Genomic DNA, 23,005 nt, shown 5'->3' on the forward strand with positions numbered 1-23,005 from the left:
ATGGCCCTGTATCATATCACACACACACATCAATATGGCCCTGTATCATATCACACACACATCAATATGGCCCTGTATCATATCACACACACACATCAATATGGCCCTGTATCATATCACACACACACATCAATATGGCCCTGTATCATATCACACACACACATCAATATGGCCCTGTATCATATCACACACACATCAATATGGCCCTGTATCATATCACACACACACATCAATATGGCCCTGTATCATATCACACACTCTCATAAACACATCAATACGATCAGACACATTCACACGCCTCAACGCCCAAAATGAACTGGTAGTGACAGGCTGGTAGGGGTTAGAGGCTAGGAAGCAGGGGTTAGGGAGTAGGGATTAGAGGCTAGGAAGCAGGGGTTAGGGAGTAGGGATTAGAGGCTAGGAAGCAGGGGTTAGGGAGTAGGGATTAGAGGCTAGGAAGCAGGGGTTAGGGAGTAGGGATTAGAGGCTAGGAAGCAGGGGTGTAAAGTGTAGGGATTAGAGGCTAGGAAGCAGGGGTTAGGGTGTAGGGATTAGAGGCTAGGAAGCAGGGGTGTAGGGATTAGAGGCTAGGAATCAGGGGTTAGGGTGTAGGGATTAGAGGCTAGGAAGCAGGGGTTAGGGTGTAGGGATTAGAGGCTAGGAAGCAGGGGTTAGGGTGTAGGGGTTAGAGGCTAGGAAGCAGGGGTTAGGGTTAGAGGCTAGGAAGCAGGGGTTAGGGTGTAGGGATTAGAGGCAAGGAAGCAGGGGTTAGGGATTAGAGGCTAGGAAGCAGGGGTTAGGGTGTAGGGATTAGAGGCTAGGAAGCAGGGGTTAGGGAGTAGGGATTAGAGGCTAGGAAGCAGGGGTTAGGGAGTAGGGATTAGAGGCTAGGAAGCAGGGGTTAGGGAGTAGGGATTAGAGGCTAGGAAGCAGGGGTGTAAAGTGTAGGGATTAGAGGCTAGGAAGCAGGGGTTAGGGTGTAGGGATTAGAGGCTAGGAAGCAGGGGTGTAGGGATTAGAGGCTAGGAATCAGGGGTTAGGGTGTAGGGATTAGAGGCTAGGAAGCAGGGGTTAGGGTGTAGGGATTAGAGGCTAGGAAGCAGGGGTTAGGGTGTAGGGGTTAGAGGCTAGGAAGCAGGGGTTAGGGTTAGAGGCTAGGAAGCAGGGGTTAGGGTGTAGGGATTAGAGGCAAGGAAGCAGGGGTTAGGGATTAGAGGCTAGGAAGCAGGGGTTAGGGTGTAGGGATTAGAGGCTAGGAAGCAGGGGTTAGGGTGTAGGGATTAGAGGCTAGGAAGCAGGGGTTAGGGATTAGAGGCTAGGAAGCAGGGGTTAGGGTGTAGGGTTTAGAGGCTAGGAAGCAGGGGTTAGGGATTAGAGGCTAGGAAGCAGGGGTTAGGGATTAGAGGCTAGGAAGCAGGGGTTAGGGATTAGAGGCTAGGAAGCAGGAGTTAGGGTTAGAGGCTAGGAAGCAGGGGTTAGGGTGTAGGGATTAGAGGCTAGGAAGCAGGGGTGTAGGGATTAGAGGCTAGGAAGCAGGGGTTAGGGTGTAGGGATTAGAGGCTAGGAAGCAGGGGTTAGGGATTAGAGGCTAGGAAGCAGGGGTTAGGGTGTAGGGATTAGAGGCTAGGAAGCAGGGGTTAGGGATTAGAGGCTAGGAAGCAGGAGTTAGGGTTAGAGGCTAGGAAGCAGGGGTTAGGGTGTAGGGATTAGAGGCTAGGAAGCAGGGGTTAGGGTGTAGGGATTAGAGGCTAGGAAGCAGGGGTTAGGGTGTAGGGATTAGAGGCTAGGAAGCAGGGGTTAGGGTGTAGGGATTAGAGGATAGGAAGCAGGGTTTAGGGTGTAGGGATTAGAGTCTAGGAAGCAGGGGTTAGGGTGTAGGGATTAGAGGATAGGAAGCAGGGGTTAGGGTGTAGGGATTAGAGGCTAGGAAGCAGGTGTTAGGGTGTAGGGATTAGAGGCTAGGAAGCAGGGGTTAGGGATTAGAGGCTAGGAAGCAGGGGTTAGGGTGTAGGGATTAGAGGCTAGGAAGCAGGGGTTAGGGATTAGAGGCTAGGAAGCAGGGGTTAGGGTGTAGGGATTAGAGGCTAGGAAGCAGGGGTTAGGGATTAGAAGCTAGGAAGCAGGAGTTAGGGTTAGAGGCTAGGAAGCAGGGGTTAGGGTGTAGGGATTAGAGGCTAGGTAGCAGGGGTTAGGGTGTAGGGATTAGAGGCTAGGAAGCAGGGGTTAGGGTGTAGGGATTAGAGGCTAGGAAGCAGGGGTTAGGGATTAGAGGCTAGGAAGCAGGAGTTAGGGTTAGAGGCTAGGAAGCAGGGGTTAGGGTGTAGGGATTAGAGGCTAGGAAGCAGGGGTTAGGGTGTAGGGATTAGAGGATAGGAAGCAGGGTTTAGGGTGTAGGGATTAGAGGCTAGGAAGCAGGGGTTAGGGATTAGAGGCTAGGAAGCAGGGGTTAGGGTGTAGGGATTAGAGGCTAGGAAGCAGGGGTTAGGGTGTAGGGATTAGAGGCTAGGAAGCAGGGGTTAGTGATTAGAGGCTAGGAAGCAGGGGTTAGGGTGTAGGGATTAGAGGCTAAGAAGCATGGGTTAGGGTGTAGGGATTAGAGGCTAGGAAGCAGGGGTTAGGGTGTAGGGATTAGAGGCTAGGAAGCAGGGGTTAGGGTGTAGGGATTAGAGGATAGGAAGCAGGGTTTAGGGTGTAGGGATTAGAGGCTAGGAAGCAGGGGTTAGGGTGTAGGGATTAGAGGATAGGAAGCAGGGGTTAGGGTGTAGGGATTAGAGGCTAGGAAGCAGGGGTTAGGGTGTAGGGATTAGAGGCTAGGAAGCAGGGGTTAGGGTGTAGGGATTAGAGGTTAGGAAGCATGGGTTAGGGTGTAGGGATTAGAGGCTAGGAAGCAGGGGTTAGGGTGTAGGGATTAGAGGCTAGGAATCAGGGGTTAGGGTGTAGGGATTAGAGGCTAGGAAGCAGAGGTTAGGGTGTAGGGATTAGAGGCTAGGAAGCAGGGGTTAGGGTGTAGGGATTAGAGGCTAGGAAGCAGGGGTTAGGGTGTAGGGATTAGAGGCTAGGAAGCAGGGGTGTAGGGATTAGAGGCTAGGAAGCAGGGGTTAGGGTGTAGGGATTAGAGGCTAGGAAGCAGGGGTTAGGGATTAGAGGCTAGGAAGCAGGAGTTAGGGTTAGAGGCTAGGAAGCAGGGGTTAGGGTGTAGGGATTAGAGGCTAGGAAGCAGGGGTTAGGGATTAGAAGCTAGGAAGCAGGAGTTAGGGTTAGAGGCTAGGAAGCAGGGGTTAGGGTGTAGGGATTAGAGGCTAGGAAGCAGGGGTTAGGGTGTAGGGATTAGAGGCTAGGAAGCAGGGGTTAGGGTGTAGGGATTAGAGGCTAGGAAGCAGGGGTTAGGGATTAGAGGCTAGGAAGCAGGAGTTAGGGTTAGAGGCTAGGAAGCAGGGGTTAGGGTGTAGGGATTAGAGGCTAGGAAGCAGGGGTTAGGGTGTAGGGATTAGAGGGTAGGAAGCAGGGTTTAGGGTGTAGGGATTAGAGGATAGGAAGCAGGGGTTAGGGATTAGAGGCTAGGAAGCAGGGGTTAGGGATTAGAGGCTAGGAAGCAGGGGTTAGGGTGTAGGGATTAGAGGCAAGGAAGCAGGGGTTAGGGTGTAGGGATTAGAGGCTAGGAAGCAGGGGTTAGGGATTAGAGGCTAGGAAGCAGGGGTTAGGGTGTAGGGATTAGAGGCTAAGAAGCATGGGTTAGGGTGTAGGGATTAGAGGCTAGGAAGCAGGGGTTAGGGTGTAGGGATTAGAGGCTAGGAAGCAGGGGTTAGGGTGTAGGGATTAGAGGATAGGAAGCAGGGTTTAGGGTGTTGGGATTAGAGGCTAGGAAGCAGGGGTTAGGGTGTAGGGATTAGAGGATAGGAAGCAGGGGTTAGGGTGTAGGGATTAGAGGCTAGGAAGCAGGGGTTAGGGTGTAGAGATTAGAGGCTAGGAAGCAGGGGTTAGGGTGTAGGGATTAGAGGTTAGGAAGCAGGGGTTAGGGTGTAGGGATTAGAGGCTAGGAAGCAGGGGTTAGGGTGTAGGGATTAGAGCCTAGGAATCAGGGGTTAGGGTTTAGGGATTAGAGGCTAGGAAGCAGGGGTTAGGGTGTAGGGATTAGAGGTTAGGAAGCAGGGGTTAGGGTGTAGGGATTAGAGGCTGGGAAGCAGGGGTTAGGGTGTAGGGATTAGAGCCTAGGAATCAGGGGTTAGGGTGTAGGGATTAGAGGCTAGGAAGCAGAGGTTAGGGTGTAGGGATTAGAGGCTAGGAAGCAGGGGTTAGGGTGTAGGGATTAGAGGCTAGGAAGCAGGGGTTAGGGAGTAGGGATTAGAGGCTAGGAAGCAGGGGTTAGGGAGTAGGGATTAGAGGCTAGGAAGCAGGGGTTAGGGTGTAGGGTTTATGGATATATACTGAACAAAAAACGAACCCAACAAGCAATAATTTCTAAGATTTTACTGAGTTACACTTCATATTAGGAAATCAGTCAATTTAAATAAATGAATTAGGCCCTAATCTATGGATTTCACATGAATGTGCAGGGGCTCAGCCATGGGTGGGCCTGGGAGGGAATAGGCCCACCCACTTAGGAATCACTGGCCACTTTAAGGAAATGAAACACTAGCCACTTTAATAATGTCTCCTTATCTTGCATTACTCATCTCATATGTATATACTGTATTCTATACTATGCCACCCATCTCATATATATATATACTGTATTCTATACTATGCCACCCATCTCATATATATATATACTGTATTCTATACTATGCCACCCATCTCATATATATATATACTGTATTCTATACTATGCCACCCATCTCATATATATATACTGTATTCTATACTATTCCACCCATCTCATATATATATACTGTATTCTATACTATTCCACCCATCTCATATATATATATACTGTATTCTATACTATGCCACCCATCTCATATATATATACTGTATTCTATACTATTCCATTCATCTCATATGTATATACTGTATTCTATACTATTCCACCCATCTCATATGTATATACTGTATTCTATACTATTCCACCCATCTCATATGTATATACTGTATTCTATACTCTTCCACTGTATCTTAGTCCAATGCTGCTCTGACATATGTATATATTTTTTATCCATTCCTCACTTAGATTTACATATATTTTGGGTATAGGTTGTGAACCTCTTAGATATTACTGCTTAGATATTACTGCCCTGTCGGAGCTAGAAGCACAAGCATTTAGTTAGATATTACTGGTTAAATATTACTGGTTAGATATTACTGCTTAGATATTACTGGTTAGATATTACTGGTTAGATATTACTGGTTAGATATTACTGGTTAGATATTACTGCCCTGTCAGAGTTAGAAGCACAAGCATTTAGTTAGATATTACTGGTTAGATATTACTGCCCTGTCAGAGCTAGAAGCACAAGCATTTAGTTAGATATTACTGCCCTGTCAGAGCTAGAAGCACAAGCATTTAGTTAGATATTACTGGTTAAATATTACTGGTTAGATATTACTGGTTAGATATTACTGGTTAGATATTACTGGTTAGATATTACTGGTTAAATATTACTGGTTAGATATTACTGCCCTGTCAGAGCTAGAAGCACAAGCATTTAGTTAGATATTACTGCCCTGTCAGAGCTAGAAGCACAAGCATTTAGTTAGATATTACTGCTTAGATATTACTGCATTGTCAGAGTTAGAAGCACAAGCATTTAGTTAGATATTACTGCTTAGATATTACTGCATTGTCAGAGTTAGAAGCACAAGCATTTAGTTAGATATTACTGCTTAGATATTACTGCATTGTCAGAGTTAGAAGCACAAGCATTTAGTTAGATATTACTGGTTAGATATTACTGCCCTGTCAGAGCTAGAAGCACAAGCATTTAGTTAGATATTACTGGTTAGATATTACTGCATTGTCAGAGTTAGAAGCACAAGCATTTAGTTAGATATTAGTTAGATATTACTGTCAGAGTTAGAAGCACAAGCATTTAGTTAGATATTACTGCTTAGATATTACTGCCCTGTCAGAGTTAGAAGCACAAGCATTTAGTTAGATATTACTGGTTAGATATTACTGCCCTGTCAGAGCTAGAAGCACAAGCATTTAGTTAGATATTACTGGTTAGATATTACTGGTTAGATATTACTGCCCTGTCAGAGCGAGAAGCACAAGCATTTAGTTAGATATTACTGGTTAAATATTACTGCTTAGATATTACTGCTTAGATATTACTGCCCTGTCAGAGTTAGAAGCACAAGCATTTAGTTAAATATTACTGGTTAGATATTACTGGTTAGATATTACTGCTTAGATATTACTGCTTAGATATTACTGCCCTGTCAGAGTTAGAAGCACAAGCATTTAGTTAGATATTACTGCACTGTCAGAGTTAGAAGCACAAGCATTTAGTTAGATATTACTGGTTAGATATTACTGCCCTGTCGGAGCTGGAAGCACAAGCATTTCACTACACTCGCATTAACATCTGCTAACCACGTGTATGTGACCAATAGCATCTGCTAACCACGTGTATGTGACCAATAGCATCTGCTAACCATGTGTATGGGACCAATAAATTTGATTTGATTTTCACTTGGGAGCCAGGCCCACCCACTGGGGAGCCAGGCCCACCCACTGGGGAGCCAGGCCCAGCCAATAAGAATGAGTTTTCCCCACAAAGGGCTTTATTACAGACAGAAATACTCTTCAGTTTCATCAGCTGTCCGGGTGGCTGGTCTCAGACAATCCCACAGGTGAAGAAGCCGGATCTAGAGGTCCTGGGCTGGCGTAGTTACTCGTAGTCTGTGGTTGAAAGGCCAGTTGGACGTACTGCCAAATTCTCTAAAACGATGCTGAAGGCGGCTTATGGTAGAGAAATTAACATTGAATTCTCAGTTAACAGCTCAGGACATTCCTGCAATCAGCATACCAACTGCACACTCCCTCAAAACTTGAGACATCTGTGGCATTGTGTTGTGACAAAACTGCACATTTTAAACTGGCCTTTTATTGTCCCCAGCACAAGGTGCACCTGTGTAATGATCATGCTGTTTAATCAGCTTCTTGATATGCCACACCTGTCAGGTGGATGGATTATCTTGACAAAGGAGAAATGCTCACTAACAGGGATGTAAACAAATTTGTGCCCAAAATTGAAAGGAATAAGCTTTTTATGCCTATAGAACATTTCTGGGGTGTTTTTTTTCAGCTCATGAAACTGGCCTTTTATTGTCCCCGGCACAAGGTGCACCTGTGTAATGTAACATTTCTGGGGTGTTTTTTTCAGCTCATGAAACATGGGACCAACACTTTACATGTCATGCCCATAGAGAGCTGTTTATTCTCTATGTTGGTCGGGGTGTGACTAGGGTGGGTCATCTAGGGGATTATAGTTCTATGTTGGTTAGGTCGGGGTGTGACTAGGGTGGGTCATCTAGGTAATTATAGTTCTATGTTGGTTAGGTCGGGGTGTGACTAGGGTGGGTCATCTAGGTAATTATAGTTCTATGTTGGTTAGGTCGGGTGTGACTAGGGTGGGTCATCTAGGTAATTATAGTTCTATGTTGGTTAGGTCGGGGTGTGACTAGGGTGGTTCATCTAGGTAATTATAGTTCTATGTTGGTTAGGTCGGGGTGTGACTAGGGTGGGTCATCTAGGGGATTATAGTTCTATGTTGGTTAGGTCGGGGTGTGACTAGGGTGGGTCATCTAGGGGATTATAGTTCTATGTTGGTTAGGTCGGGGTGTGACTAGGGTGTGTCATCTAGGTAATTATAGTTCTATGTTGGTTAGGTCGGGGTGTGACTAGGGTGGGTCATCTAGGTAATTATAGTTCTATGTTGACCTGGTATGGTTCCCAATCAGAGGCAGCTGTTTATCGTTGTCTCTGATTGGGGATCATATTTAGGCAGCCATTTCCCCTTTGTACTTTGTGGGATCTTGACTATGGGTAGTTGCCTGTTAGAACTATTGTTAGCTTCACGTTTCGTTTTGAGATTTGTTTTTTCTTTTGCTGCGAGTTTCACCTAGAAATGTGGAACCCAGATCACGCTGCGCTTTGGTCCATTTATTCTAACGATCGTGACATTACATTATGTTGGGTTTACATTTTTATGATTTAGTAATTGGTATATAGTGGGCAGCACTTTGAAAATGGTGTATTCAAAGTGCTGACAACAAATGGATAAGCCAGGTAGGAATTATTGTGACAGAGTAGGGATCAAAGTGTTGGCTAACGTTTCCCAGGGGACCCTATACGATGTTACATTAGATGTTCTTTCTTACTTCATCTAGCTAGCTATCTAACTTATTCTTGCTTTGCCGATTCCTCTCTGATTTAGAGGATACTGTTGCACAAACAACATGCTGATCTTGGCCAACACTAGCACTGGTATCCAATATTTTTATGACTAACCCAAGATGGAAACGACAGGCTCTGGTCTAACGGGAGCAAATTAATCATAGTGGGCAGAGCCAAGCAAGGAGGTGGGCGGAGCCAAGCAAGGGGGTGGGCGGAGCCAAGCAAGGAGGTGGGCAGAGCCAAGCAAGGAGGTGGGCGGAGCCAAGCAAAGAGGTGGGCGGAGCCAATCAATGAGGTGGGCGGAGCCAATCAATGAGGTGGGCGGGGCCAAGCAAGGAGGTGGGCAGAGCCAAGCAAGGAGGTGGGCGGAGCCAAGCAAGGAGGTGGGCGGAGCCAAGCAAGGGGGTGGGCGGAGCCAAGCACCAGCTAGTGAGATCCTATTGGCGTGTTCTAGCGTTTATTTGCATATTTCGGTTAGGATTTGCCTACTCTGTGAAGTGCGTGTGTGCAAAAGCTCTAATCGCCCTCCTTCTAAGCAATGACATTTTTTAGAAACTTTGGCAAAAGGGTTTGTTATAGATTGTAGTTTTGGAAACAGAAAACTGTATGGAGATCAAATGTTTCATTGATGAGAACATGTGCAGAATGTCGTCCAAAACAAGTCAAACATTGAAATACCTTTATAGAATGTAGGGTTAGGGTAAAATACACTGGTCTAAAGTAACGACCCAAACTGGTCTGTGTATCAACACCTGTATATAGTAGAACACACTGGTCTGTATCAACACCTGTATATAGTAGAACACACTGGTCTGTGTATCAACACCTGTATATAGTAGAACACACTGGTCTGTGTATCAACACCTGTATATAGTAGAATACACTGGTCTGTGTATCAAAACCTGTATATAGTAGAACACACTGGTCTGTGTATCAAAACCTCTATATAGTAGAACACACTGGTCTGTGTATCAACACCTGTATATAGTAGAACACACTGGTCTGTGTATCAAAACCTGTATATAGTAGAACACACTGGTCTGTGTATCAAAACCTCTATATAGTAGAACACACTGGTCTGTGTATCAACACCTGTATATAGTAGAACACACTGGTCTGTGTATCAACACCTGTATATAGTAGAACACACTGGTCTGTGTATCAACACCTGTATATAGTAGAACACACTGGTCTGTATCAACACCTGTATATAGTAGAACACACTGGTCTGTGTATCAACACCTGTATATAGTAGAACACACTGGTCTGTGTATCAACACCTGTATATAGTAGAACACACTGGTCTGTGTATCAAAACCTGTATATAGTAGAACACACTGGTCTGTGTATCAAAACCTGTATATAGTAGAACACAGTATCAACACACTGGTCTGTGTATCAACACCTGTATATAGTAGAACACACTGGTCTGTGTATCAAAACCTGTATATAGTAGAACACACTGGTCTGTGTATCAAAACCTGTATATAGTAGAACACACTGGTCTGTGTATCAAAACCTGTATATAGTAGAACACACTGGTCTGTGTATCAAAACCTGTATATAGTAGAACACACTGGTCTGTGTATCAAAACCTGTAGAACACACTATCTGTGTATCAACACCTGTATATAGTAGAACACACTGGTCTGTGTATCAACACCTGTATATAGTAGAACACACTGGTCTGTGTATCAACACCTGTATATAGTAGAACACACTGGTCTGTGTATCAAAACCTGTATATAGTAGAACACACTGGTCTGTGTATCAAAACCTGTATATAGTAGAACACACTGGTCTGTGTATCAAAACCTGTATATAGTAGAACACACTGGTCTGTATATAGTAGAACACACTGGTCTGTATCAAAACCTGTATATAGTAGAACACACTGGTCTGTGTATCAAAACCTGTATATAGTAGAACACACTGGTCTGTGTATCAACACCTGTATATAGTAGAACACACTGGTCTGTGTATCAACACCTGTATATAGTAGAACACACTGGTCTGTGTATCAACACCTGTATATAGTAGAACACACTGGTCTGTGTATCAACACCTGTATATAGTAGAACACACTGGTCTGTGTATCAACACCTGTATATAGTAGAACACACTGTGTATCAACACCTGTATATAGTAGAACACACTGGTCTGTATCAACACCTGTATATAGTAGAACACACTGTGTATCAAAACCTGTATATAGTAGAACACACTGGTCTGTATCAACACCTGTATATAGTAGAACACAGTATCAACACCTGTATATAGTAGAACACACTGGTCTGTGTATCAAACCTGTATATAGTAGAACACACTGGTCTGTGTATCAACACCTGTATATAGTAGAACACACTGGTCTGTGTATCAAAACCTGTATATAGTAGAACACACTGGTCTGTGTATCAACACCTGTATATAGTAGAACACACTGGTCTGTGTATCAACACCTGTATATAGTAGAACACACTGGTCTGTGTATCAAAACCTGTATATAGTAGAACACACTGGTCTGTGTATCAACACCTGTATATAGTAGAACACACTGGTCTGTGTATCAACACCTGTATATAGTAGAACACACTGGTCTGTGTATCAAAACCTGTATATAGTAGAACACACTGGTCTGTGTATCAAAACCTGTATATAGTAGAATACACTGGTCTGTGTATCAAAACCTGTATATAGTAGAACACACTGGTCTGTGTATCAACACCTGTATATAGTAGAACACACTGGTCTGTATCAAAACCTGTGTATAGTAGAACACACTGGTCTGTGTATCAAAACCTGTATATAGTCAAATATGGTATACCGTCCTACCCTAAGGTGTAGTTCTAATGTGTTGTCTCTCAACAGAGGTCGAAGATATTGCTGTTTGACAAGATGTGGCGGGTGTAGAGGTTAGGGTGTAGTTCTAATGTGTTGTCTCTCAACAGAGGTCGAAGATAGCACTGTTTGACAAGATGTGGCAGTACATGAAGTCAGCGGAGCCGTCTCCGTTTGTGAAGAAGACGGCGGAGGGGGTGCTGAGAGTCAGGAAGTCCAAGGGGAAGTACGCGTACCTTCTGGAGTCCACCATGAACGAGTACATCGAGCAGAGGAAACCCTGCGACACCATGAAGGTGGGAGGGAACCTGGACTCTAAAGGATACGGCATCGCTACGCCAAAAGGCTCCCCATTAAGGTGGGTGAGATAGTATAACAATATGTTCTCTAATGTTGTTATAGTATCTTACCTACCCTGATGACCTGAAACACAGTGGTTTATATACAGGCTAGTATAGTATAGTATAGTATATTATAGTATAACAATATGTCCTCTAATGTTGTTATAGTATCTTACCTACCCTGATGACCTGAAACACAGTGGTTTATATACAGGCTAGTATAGTATAGTATAGTATAGTATATTATATTATAGTATAACAATATGTCCTCTAATGTTGTTATAGTATCTTACCTACCCTGATGACCTGAAACACAGTGGTTTATATACAGGCTAGTATAGTATAGTATAGTATATTATAGTATAACAATATGTCCTCTAATGTTGTTATAGTATCTTACCTACCCTGATGACCTGAAACACAGTGGTTTATATACAGGCTAGTATAGTATAGTATAGTATATTATAGTATAACAATATGTCCTCTAATGTTGTTATAGTATCTTACCTACCCTGATGACCTGAAACACAGTGGTTTATATACAGGCTAGTATAGTATAGTATAGTATAGTATATTATAGTATAACAATATGTCCTCTAATGTTGTTATAGTATCTTACCTACCCTGATGACCTGAAACACAGTGGTTTATATACAGGCTAGTATAGTATAGTATATTATATTATATTATAGTATAACAATATGTCCTCTAATGTTGTTATAGTATCTTACCTACCCTGATGACCTGATACACAGTGGTTTATATTAGAATAGTCTAGTATAATATAGTACAGTATAGTACTCCCCATTCCCAGCTCTGATGACCTGATACACAGTGGTTTATATTAGAATAGTCTAGTATAATATAGTACAGTATAGTACTCCCCATTCCCAGCTCTGATCACCTGTAAGCCTAGGGAAGACAAAACTACCCCAGAGTTCTTGGCAGCTGGAAATAGAACTACACTACCTATAGTTTTTAGTGGCTGGCCACAGGACTACATTACCCATAGTTCTTAGTGGCTGGTCACAATAAACCCCTGCAGTACCTAGGGATGGGCTTCAGACCAATAGTTATCTTGCTTCTTCCTGATTGGCTGAAGAGAGAATGTTGTCGCTAATGCCTGGGTTGTTTTGGAGCAGCCATAGTATGAGGGTCAAGATCAGGTTTGGGTTTAGGGTTAGGGCTAGGGGTTGGGTTAGGGAATATCCGGGTACTGAGGAAGGATGGTTAAGGAGTATGTTTACAAGGCAACTAGTGTGATCTTTAATTAGTCAATCTGCATGACTGTTGTGTTTCATATTTGTTTAAATGCCTATCTGTTGAACTGCTGTCTGATCGCTCTGTTTCTCTGGAGTGATGTCTGTTCTCTGACACTGTGGGTCATGTGACTATTATTATTATTTAGACCGGTTTATTACTGGGTCATATTATTATTATTATTATTATTATTATTATTATTAATATTAATATTATTATTATTATTATATTATTATTATTATTATTATTATTATTAATATTATTATTATTATTATATTATTATTATTATTATTATTATTATTATTATTATTATTATTATAATATAAACCAGTTTATTACTTGATAATAATATTATTATAATTATTATTATAATATAAACCAGTTTATTACTGGATAATAATATTATTATAATTATTATTATAATATAAACCAGTTTATTACTGGCTATAGCCCAAGCATGTATATTATATTATCTCATTATGTTAGCCCTCTGTACACTAGCCTTTAGCCACCTTCCCAATAACAGAGGCTGATACATTATGCTAAGCTAATTGCTAATGCTGATTTACAGGATTACGCTAATCCTGGTGCTAATGCTAATGGTTGTAGTAATATTAAGGTTAAGGCTAATTGCTAACAGTAATGGTAATATCTAAGGTTAAGGCTAACTGCTAAGGATCAGCTCGGGGAACAGACCTGTCACATCATCCTGTCTCACCAGTGTGTTTTATCTTGGTAGAAATGCAGTGAACCTGGCCGTGTTAAAACTGAATGAGCAGGGCCTGTTGGACAAACTGAAAAATAAATGGTGGTACGACAAGGGAGAGTGTGGCAGCGGAGGAGGAGAAAGCAAGGTTAGCCCCGCCCCCAGCCGCCACCAGGCCACAGACTGGTAACTAAGGCCAGGGAGTAAGCAGCACACACACGGCACGGCGCCGACACACACAGCTCACCCCTGGGATTCTGGAGCTAATCAACTCCTTGAATGGATCAGGGGGATTGATTGATTGATTTCATTTGGCAGTCAAAAAAAGCATATATATATATATACACAGACCATTGAGCTATGTGAAGTAGAGAGGCTGTGCTCTGTGTCTGTGTTGCTTACTCAGGGTGATGCGTTGGTGCCTATCTGTCTGGTTGAGCTCAATGTTCAGCCAGGACATGTAGAGCAACAAGGCCTATCGCCATCTCAATCAGACAACACATAGGAAGGCTAGATAAGGCTTAATAACAGCTGTTGTAGGGAGGCAGGAAGCTACATAAGGCTACATAACAGCTGTATGTCATGAAATAATAACATAACATAACATAGCTAATGTTATTTATGTTATTCCCCGTGCCGTGTGAAGAGTGCCAGTAAACCTAGCGGTGTTGAAACTCAGTGAACAAGGAGTCTTAGACAAGCTAAAGAACAAGTGGTGGTACGATAAAGGGGAATGTGGAACCAAGGACTCAGGAAGTAAGGTCAGTCACAGTGGGACACACACACACACTGTACACACACTGTCTGTGTCAGTCCGGCTAGTATGTGGTGCCGTTTCTAAAGATAGATTTATCAGGTCCAAATAAAGAAAACGTCCTTATAAATCAGATTGTAAAACATTGAGATGATTCAACTTTACAAACGACACCCCATAAGGCTAGCAGGGTAAATAAATGTGTGGTTTGAGTTGAGACTGCTGTTCACATGCAGTACTGTTTAACACAGAACACACCACAGTACTACACACTGTCTACACACACAAAACCAGTATGTTACAATTCCCTTCATAGGATGCCCGGAGGCAAAGTCAATAATATCCGTAGGGTGATTGGTTGAGCCTTCTTGGTCACTCTGGGCCCTTAACAAAACACAAACATGGCAGACAATTTCTCCTCGTATATGAAATCACATCAATGACAGTTATTTTAAAATTAAAAGACAAATCTAAGATTCCCGCGCAGGAACCTTGTCACCAAGATGTGCTTGCCAGCTAGCTACAGGGTTGGAGTCAAGGTGGGCTTGCCAGCTAGCTACAGGGTTGGAGTCAAGGTGGGCTTGCCAGCTAGCTACAGGGTTGGAGTCAAGGTGGGCTTGCCAGCTAGCTACAGGGTTGGAGTCAAGGTGGGCTTGCCAGCTAGCTACAGGGTTGGAGTCAAGGTGGGCTTGCCAGCTAGCTACAGGGTTGGAGTCAAGGTGGGCTTGCAAGCTAGCTACAGGGTTGGAGTCAAGGTGGGCTTGCCAGCTAGCTACAGGGTTGGAGTCAAGGTGGGCTTGCCAGCTAGCTACAGGGTTGGAGTCAAGGTGGGCTTGCCAGCTAGCTACAGGGTTGGAGTCAAGGTGGGCTTGCCAGCTAGCTACAGGGTTGGAGTCATGGTGGGCTTGCCAGCTAGCTACAGGGTTGGAGTCATGGCTTGCCAGCTAGCTACAGGGTTGGAGTCAAGGTGGGCTTGCCAGCTAGCTACAGGGTTGGAGTCAAGGTGGGCTTGCCAGCTAGCTACAGGGTTGGAGTCATGGTGGGCTTGCCAGCTAGCTCCAGGGTTGGAGTCATGGCTTGCCAGCTAGCTACAGGGTTGGAGGCATGGCTTGCCAGCTAGCTACAGGGTTGGAGTCAAGGTGGGCTTGTCAGCTAGCTACAGGGTTGGAGTCATGGCTTGCCAGTTAGCTACAGCTTTGGAGTCATGGCTTGCCAGCTAGCTACAGGGTTGGAGTCATGGCTTGCCAGCTAGCTACAGGAATGGAGTCAATGTGGGCTTGCCAGCTAGCTACAGGGTTGGAGTCAAGGTGGGCTTGCCAGCTAGCTACAGGGTTGGAGTCAAGGTGGGCTTGCCAGCTAGCTACAGGGTTGGAGTCATGGCTTGCCAGCTAGCTACAGGGTTGAAGTCATGGCTTGCCAGCTAGCTACATGGTTGGAGTCATGGCTTGCCAGCTAGCTACATGGTTGGAGTCATTGTGGGCTTGCCAGCTAGCTACATGGTTGGAGTCATGGCTTGCCAGCTAGCTACAGGGTTGAAGTCATCTCAGACTTTTTCTTATGAAACAACTCAAAAATGGTCATAAACGCTAAGGGTTTGTCACCAGGACATTTTTCCCATTCCGTTTTTTATTCTGGAGCCAGGGGGTGAGAGATGATTCCACCAGGGGCAGCAACAACTGGATACTAGTTTGTTTTCAGCCACCCACTCTATGTTCAACTCATAGCTCGTTTAATATAGCTACTGACTGAAATGTAGATAGGTAGCTAGCATGTTGGCTCACACTGGCCAGACAGTAGCCAACAAGCTAACTAGCCTATTGTTGATGCCAAAGGACACAGTTAGCTAGACTCTGGAGCTAATGGGCACACAGGCTACAGTGGCCAACTGCTTAGAAAATGGTTACACCATGGAAAACTAGTTTGTTTTCTGACAAATATGTTCAACTCATAGGAGGATTTAGGAGGATAGCTAATTACTGCAATGTAGCTAGCAAGATCAGTGGCCAGGCAGTAGCCATTACTAGCTAGATCAGTGGCCAGGCAGTAGCCACTACTAGCTAGATCAGTGGCCAGGCAGTAGCCACTACTAGCTAGATCAGTGGCCAGGCAGTAGCCACTACTAGCTAGATCAGTGGCCAGGCAGTAGCCACTACTAGCTAGATCAGTGGCCAGGCAGTAGCCACTACTAGCTAGATCAGTGGCCAGGCAGTAGCCACTACTAGCTAGATCAGTGGCCAGGCAGTAGCCACTACTAGCTAGATCAGTGCCACTACTAGCCATATCAGTGGCGGTAGCCACTACTAGCTAGATCAGTGGCCAGGCAGTAGCCACTACTAGCTAGATCAGTGGCCAGGCAGTAGCCATTACTAGCCATATCAGTGGCCAGGCAGTAGCCACTGCTAGCTATATCAGTGGCCAGGCAGTAGCCACTACTAGCTAGATCAGTGGCCAGGCAGTAGCCACTACTAGCTAGATCAGTGGCCAGGCAGTAGCCACTACTAGCCATATCAGTGGCCAGGCAGTAGCCATTACTAGCTAGATCAGTGGCCAGGCAGTAGCTACTACTAGCTAGATCAGTGGCCAGGCAGTAGCCACTACTAGCTAGATCAGTGGCCAGGCAGTAGCCACTACTAGCCATATCAGTGGCCAGGCAGTAGCCATTACTAGCCATATCAGTGGCCAGGCAGTAGCCACTACTAGCTAGATCAGTGGCCAGGCAGTAGCCACTACTAGCTAGATCAGTGGCCAGGCAGTAGCCACTACTAGCTACATCAGTGGCCAGGCAGTAGCCACTACTAGCTAGATCAGTGGCCAGGCAGTAGCCACTGCTAGCCAGATCAGTGGCCAGGCAGTAGCCACTACTAGCTAGATCAGTGGCCAGGCAGCAACCACTACTAGCTAGATCAGTGGCCAGGCAGTAGCCACTGCTAGCTAGATCAGTGGCCAGGCAGTAGCCACTACTAGCTAGATCAGTGGCCAGGCAGTAGCCACTACTAGCTAGATCAGTGGCCAGGCAGTAGCCACTACTAGCTAGATCAGTGGCCAGGCAGTAGCCACTGCTAGCCATATCAGTGGCCAGGCAGTAGCCACTACTAGCTAGATCAGTGGCCAGGAAGTAGCCACTATTAGCTAGATCAGTGGCCAGGAAGTAGCCACTACTAGCCATATCAGTGGCCAGGCAGTAGCCACTACTAGCCATATCAGTGGCCAGGCAGTAGCCACTACTAGCTAGCTAATCTTGGAAGACCTATTCTGTGATACATTTGCGATAACTTGCTCATATCAAGCAACAGACAGTTTGTGGAAAGGTAAAAATAACAACCATTGTTTTATAAATGACAGTGAAACTAAAATAGATTGGTAACTAGCTGGATAGGCTTTCATTTCATTCCCAATGAATTTGGTGATCAAGCTGAGTTCCCCAAGTCGTACAGTGCTTCCTGCCATGACTAGATGGCTCTGCAGCACAGTACAGTACTTCCTGCCATGACTAGATGGCTCTGCAGCACAGTACAGTACTTCCTGCCATGACTATATGGCTCTGCAGCACAGTGCAGTACTTCCTGCCATGACTAGATGGCTCTGCAGTACAGTACTTCCTGCCATGACTATATGGTTCTGCAGCACAGTACAGTACTTCCTGCCATGACTAGATGGTTCTGCAGCACAGTACAGTACTTCCTGCCATGACTAGATGGCCAGTCATTCACAGTACAGTACTTCCTGCCATGACTAGATGGCTCTGCAGCACAGTACAGTACTTCCTGCCATGACTAGATGGCTCTGCAGCACAGTACAGTACTTCCTGCCATGACTAGATGGTTCTGCAGCACAGTACAGTACTGGCTCTGACTAGAGGTTCACAGTACAGTACTTCCTGCCATGACTAGATGGTTCTGCAGCACAGTACAGTACTTCCTGCCATGACTAGATGGTTCTACAGTACAGTACTTCCTGCCATGACTAGATGGTTCTGCAGCACAGTACAGTACTTCCTGCCATGACTAGATGGTTCTGCAGCACAGTACAGTACTTCCTGCTATGACTAGATGGTTCTGCAGCACAGTACAGTACTTCCTGCCATGACTAGATGGCTCTGCAGCACAGTACAGTACTTCCTGCCATGACTAGATGGTTCTGCAGCACAGTACAGTACTTCCTGCCATGACTAGATGGTTCTGCAGCACAGTACAGTACTTCCTGCCATGACTAGATGGTTCTGCAGCACAGTACAGTACTTCCTGCCATGACTAGATGGCTCTGCAGCACATCTGTGTGATGTCACATACCCAAGAAGACTCAGCCAATCACACTACGGGTGAATATTAATGACTTTTTCTCTAGGTATAGTACCAAAGGAAATTTGATGACCAGTTCTGTCTACAACATGGCCGAATGCTTTCCCAGCCCCAATAGGCTGTCTTCCACCAAGGAAATAACACACACAGAAGCCTGCATGTGTAACAGCCCCAGACAGCTGATACAGTGCCTTGCGAAAGTATTCGGCCCCCTTGAACTTTGCGACCTTTTGCCACATTTCAGGCTTCAAACATAAAGATATAAAACTGTATTTTTTTGTGAAGAATCAACAACAAGTGGGACACAATCATGAAGTGGAACGACATTTATTGGATATTTCAAACTTTTTTAACAAACCAAAAACTGAAAAATTGGGCGTGCAAAATTATTGATTTTTGATATATACTGCAGGAACAACATGTTGTAATGCTTTCTCCTTTACATCCTGACCCTGCCCTACCTGATGCAACTGTCTGTCTGTGTGTGCGCCTGTGTGTGTGTGTGCCTGTGTGTGTGTGTGTGTGCCTGTGTGTGTGTGTGTGTGTGTGCCTGTGTGTGTGTGTGTGTGCCTGCGTGTGCGTGTGTGTGTGTGTGTGTGCCTGTGTGTGTGTGCCTGTGTGTGTGTGCCTGTGTGTGTGTGCCTGTGTGTGTGTGTGTGTGCCTGCGTGTGCGTGTGTGTGTGTGTGTGCCTGTGTGTGTGTGCCTGTGTGTGTGTGCCTGTGTGTGCGTGTGTGTGTGTGCCTGTGTGTGTGTACCTGTGTGTGTGTGCCTGTGTGTGCGTGTGTGTGTGTGCCTGCGTGTGTGTGTGTGTATGTGTGTGTGCCTGCGTGTGTGTGTGTGTATGTGTGTGTGCCTGTGTGTGCCTGCGCGTGTGTGTGTGTGCCTGCGTGTGCGTGTGTGTGCGCCTGTGTGTGGGTGCCTGTGTGTGCATGCCTGCGTGTGTGTGTGCCTGTGTGTGTGTATGTGTGTGTGTGTGTGTGTGCGTGTGTGCGTGCGTGTGTGTGTGTTTCCCAGGAGAAGACCAGTGCTCTGAGCCTCAGCAACGTAGCAGGTGTGTTCTATATCCTGGTTGGAGGGCTGGGTCTGGCCATGCTGGTGGCCCTGGTGGAGTTCTGCTACAAGTCCCGGGCCGAGGCCAAGAGAATGAAGGTGGCTCAGAACACACTGCACCTGGCTCAGAGCGCCCACAACCAGAACACCCTCCCCTCCTCCTCCTCCTCTCACAACTCACACAACTTTGCTACTTATAAGGAAGGCTACAACGTGTACGGAATGGAAAGTGTAAAAATCTAGGAGGGGTAGGAAAGAGGTTCTCACAAACCAGCCATCCTGTCAGTCAATCAGTCAGTCAGTCAATCACACCTCGCCTGTCCATCTCCTCCCTCCACTCCTCCATCTCCCCTCCTCTCTCCTCTCCTCCCTCTACTCCTCCATCTCTCATCTCCCCTCCTCTCTCCTCTCCTCCCTCCACTCCTCCATCTCCCCTCCTCTCCTCCCTCCACTCCTCCATCTCTCATCTCCTCCCTCCACTCCTCCATCTCCCTTCTCTCCTCTCCCATCCATCTCTCTTCCCCCTCCTTTCCCTCACCTCTCTTCTCATCCCTCCTCTCCCCTCTCCCCTCCTCATCCCTCCACTCCTCCATCTCCCCTCTCCCCTCCTCATCTCACCTCTCTCCTCATCCCTCATCTCACCTCTCTCCTCATCCCTCATCCCTCCTCTCTCCTCTCCCATCCATCTCTCCTCCCCCTCCTTTCCCTCACCTCTCTCCTCATCCCTCCTCTCTCCTCATCCCTCCTCTCTCCTCATCCCTCCTCTCTCCTCTCCATCCTCATGTTTAAGAGGGGATGGGTACGCTGCTTATTGTTAGCTACTGCTGTGTGTTTCTACCTAATCATGCTTATTGCTGACCTTTGGCCTGTCACACACCATACTGTCACCACACACCATACTGTCACCACACACCATACTGTCACCACACACCATACTGTCACACACCATACTGTCACACACCATACTGTCACCACACACCATACTGTCACCACACACCATACTGTCACCACACACCATACTGTCACACACCATACTGTCACCACACACCATACTGTCACCACACACCATACTGTCACCACACACCATACTGTCACCACACACCATACTGTAACACACCATACTGTCACCACACACCATACTGTCCACACACCATACTGTAACACACCATACTGTAACACACCATACTGTCACCACACACCATACTGTCACCACACACCATACTGTCACCACACACCATACTGTCAACACACCATACTGTCACCACACACCATACTGTCACCACACACCATACTGTCACCACACACCATACTGTCACACACCATACTGTCACCACACACCATACTGTAACACACCATACTGTAACACACCATACTGTCACCACACACCATACTGTCACCACACACCATACTGTCACCACACACCATACTGTCACACACCATACTGTCACCACACACCATACTGTCACCACACACCATACTGTCACCACACACCATACTGTCACACACCATACTGTCACACACCATACTGTCACACACCATACTGTCACCACACACCATACTGTCACACACCAAACTGTCACACACCATACTGTCACCACACACCATACTGTCACCACACACCATACTGTCACACACCATACTGTCACACACCATACTGTCACCACACACCATACTGTCACCACACACCATACTGTCACACACCATACTGTCACCACACACCATACTGTCACACACCATACTGTCACACACCATACTGTCACACACCATACTGTCACCACACACCATACTGTCACCACACACCATACTGTCACACACCATACTGTCACCACACACCATACTGTCACACACCATACTGTCACCACACACCATACTGTCACACACCATACTGTCACCACACACCATACTGTCACCACACACCATACTGTCACACACCATACTGTCACCACACACCATACTGTCACACACCATACTGTCACACACCATACTGTCACCACACACCATACTGTCACACACCATACTGTCACACACCATACTGTCACCACACACCATACTGTCACACACCATACTGTCACACACCATACTGTCACCACACACCATACTGTCACACACCATACTGTCACACACCATACTGTCACCACACACCATACTGTCACCACACACCATACTGTCACCACACACCATACTGTCACACACCATACTGTCACCACACACCATACTGTCACCACACACCATACTGTCACACACCATACTGTCACACACCATACTGTCACCACACACCATACTGTCACCACACACCATACTGTCACCACACACCATACTGTCACACACCATACTGTCACACACCATACTGTCACACACCATACTGTCACCACACACCATACTGTCACCACACACCATACTGTCACACACCATACTGTCACCACACACCATACTGTCACCACACACCATACTGTCACCACACACCATACTGTCACACACCATACTGTCACCACACACCATACTGTCACACACCATACTGTCACCACACACCATACTGTCACCACACACCATACTGTCACCACACACCATACTGTCACCACACACCATACTGTCACCACACACCATACTGTCACCACACACCATACTGTCACACACCATACTGTCACCACACACCATACTGTCACCACACACCATACTGTCACACACCATACTGTCACCACACACCATACTGTCACCACACACCATACTGTCACACACCATACTGTCACCACACACCATACTGTCACACACCACTGTCACACACCATACTGTCACCACACACCATACTGTCACACACCATACTGTCACCACACACCATACTGTCACCACACACCATACTGTCACACACCATACTGTCACACACCATACTGTCACCACACACCATACTGTCACCACACACCATACTGTCACCACACACCATACTGTCACACACCATACTGTCACACACCATACTGTCACCACACACCATACTGTCACCACACACCATACTGTCACCACACACCATACTGTCACACACCATACTGTCACCACACACCATACTGTCACTGTCACACACCATACTGTCACTGTCACACACCATACTGTCACCACACACCATACTGTCACACACCATACTGTCACCACACACCATACTGTCACCACACACCATACTGTCACACACCATACTGTCACCACACACCATACTGTCACACACCATACTGTCACCACACACCATACTGTCACACACCCATACTGTCACACACCATCACACACACCATACTGTCACCACACACCATACTGTCACACACCATACTGTCACACACCATACTGTCACCACACCATACTGTCACCACACACCATACTGTCACCACACACCATACTGTCACACACCATACTGTCACACACCATACTGTCACCACACA

At 45.9% G+C, this 23,005-nt stretch overlaps 1 protein-coding gene across 1 annotated transcript in view; it reads left to right on the top strand.

Annotated features, from left to right (window-relative positions):
• The window catches only part of LOC135561721 (glutamate receptor 2-like), a 103,931-nt gene extending 84,102 nt beyond the window's left edge, over positions 1-19,829 (top strand). The window contains exons 13-15 of the mRNA XM_065003457.1: positions 11,287-11,534; positions 13,517-13,631; positions 19,551-19,829. Of these exons, the coding sequence (XP_064859529.1) occupies positions 11,287-11,534; positions 13,517-13,631; positions 19,551-19,829 (642 nt within the window). The remainder of the gene's footprint in view (positions 1-11,286; positions 11,535-13,516; positions 13,632-19,550) is intronic.
• Positions 19,830-23,005: the final 3,176 nt, after the last annotated feature.

Source organism: Oncorhynchus nerka, linkage group LG18 (assembly GCF_034236695.1).
Source record: "Oncorhynchus nerka isolate Pitt River linkage group LG18, Oner_Uvic_2.0, whole genome shotgun sequence".
Lineage (NCBI taxonomy): Eukaryota > Metazoa > Chordata > Actinopteri > Salmoniformes > Salmonidae > Oncorhynchus > Oncorhynchus nerka.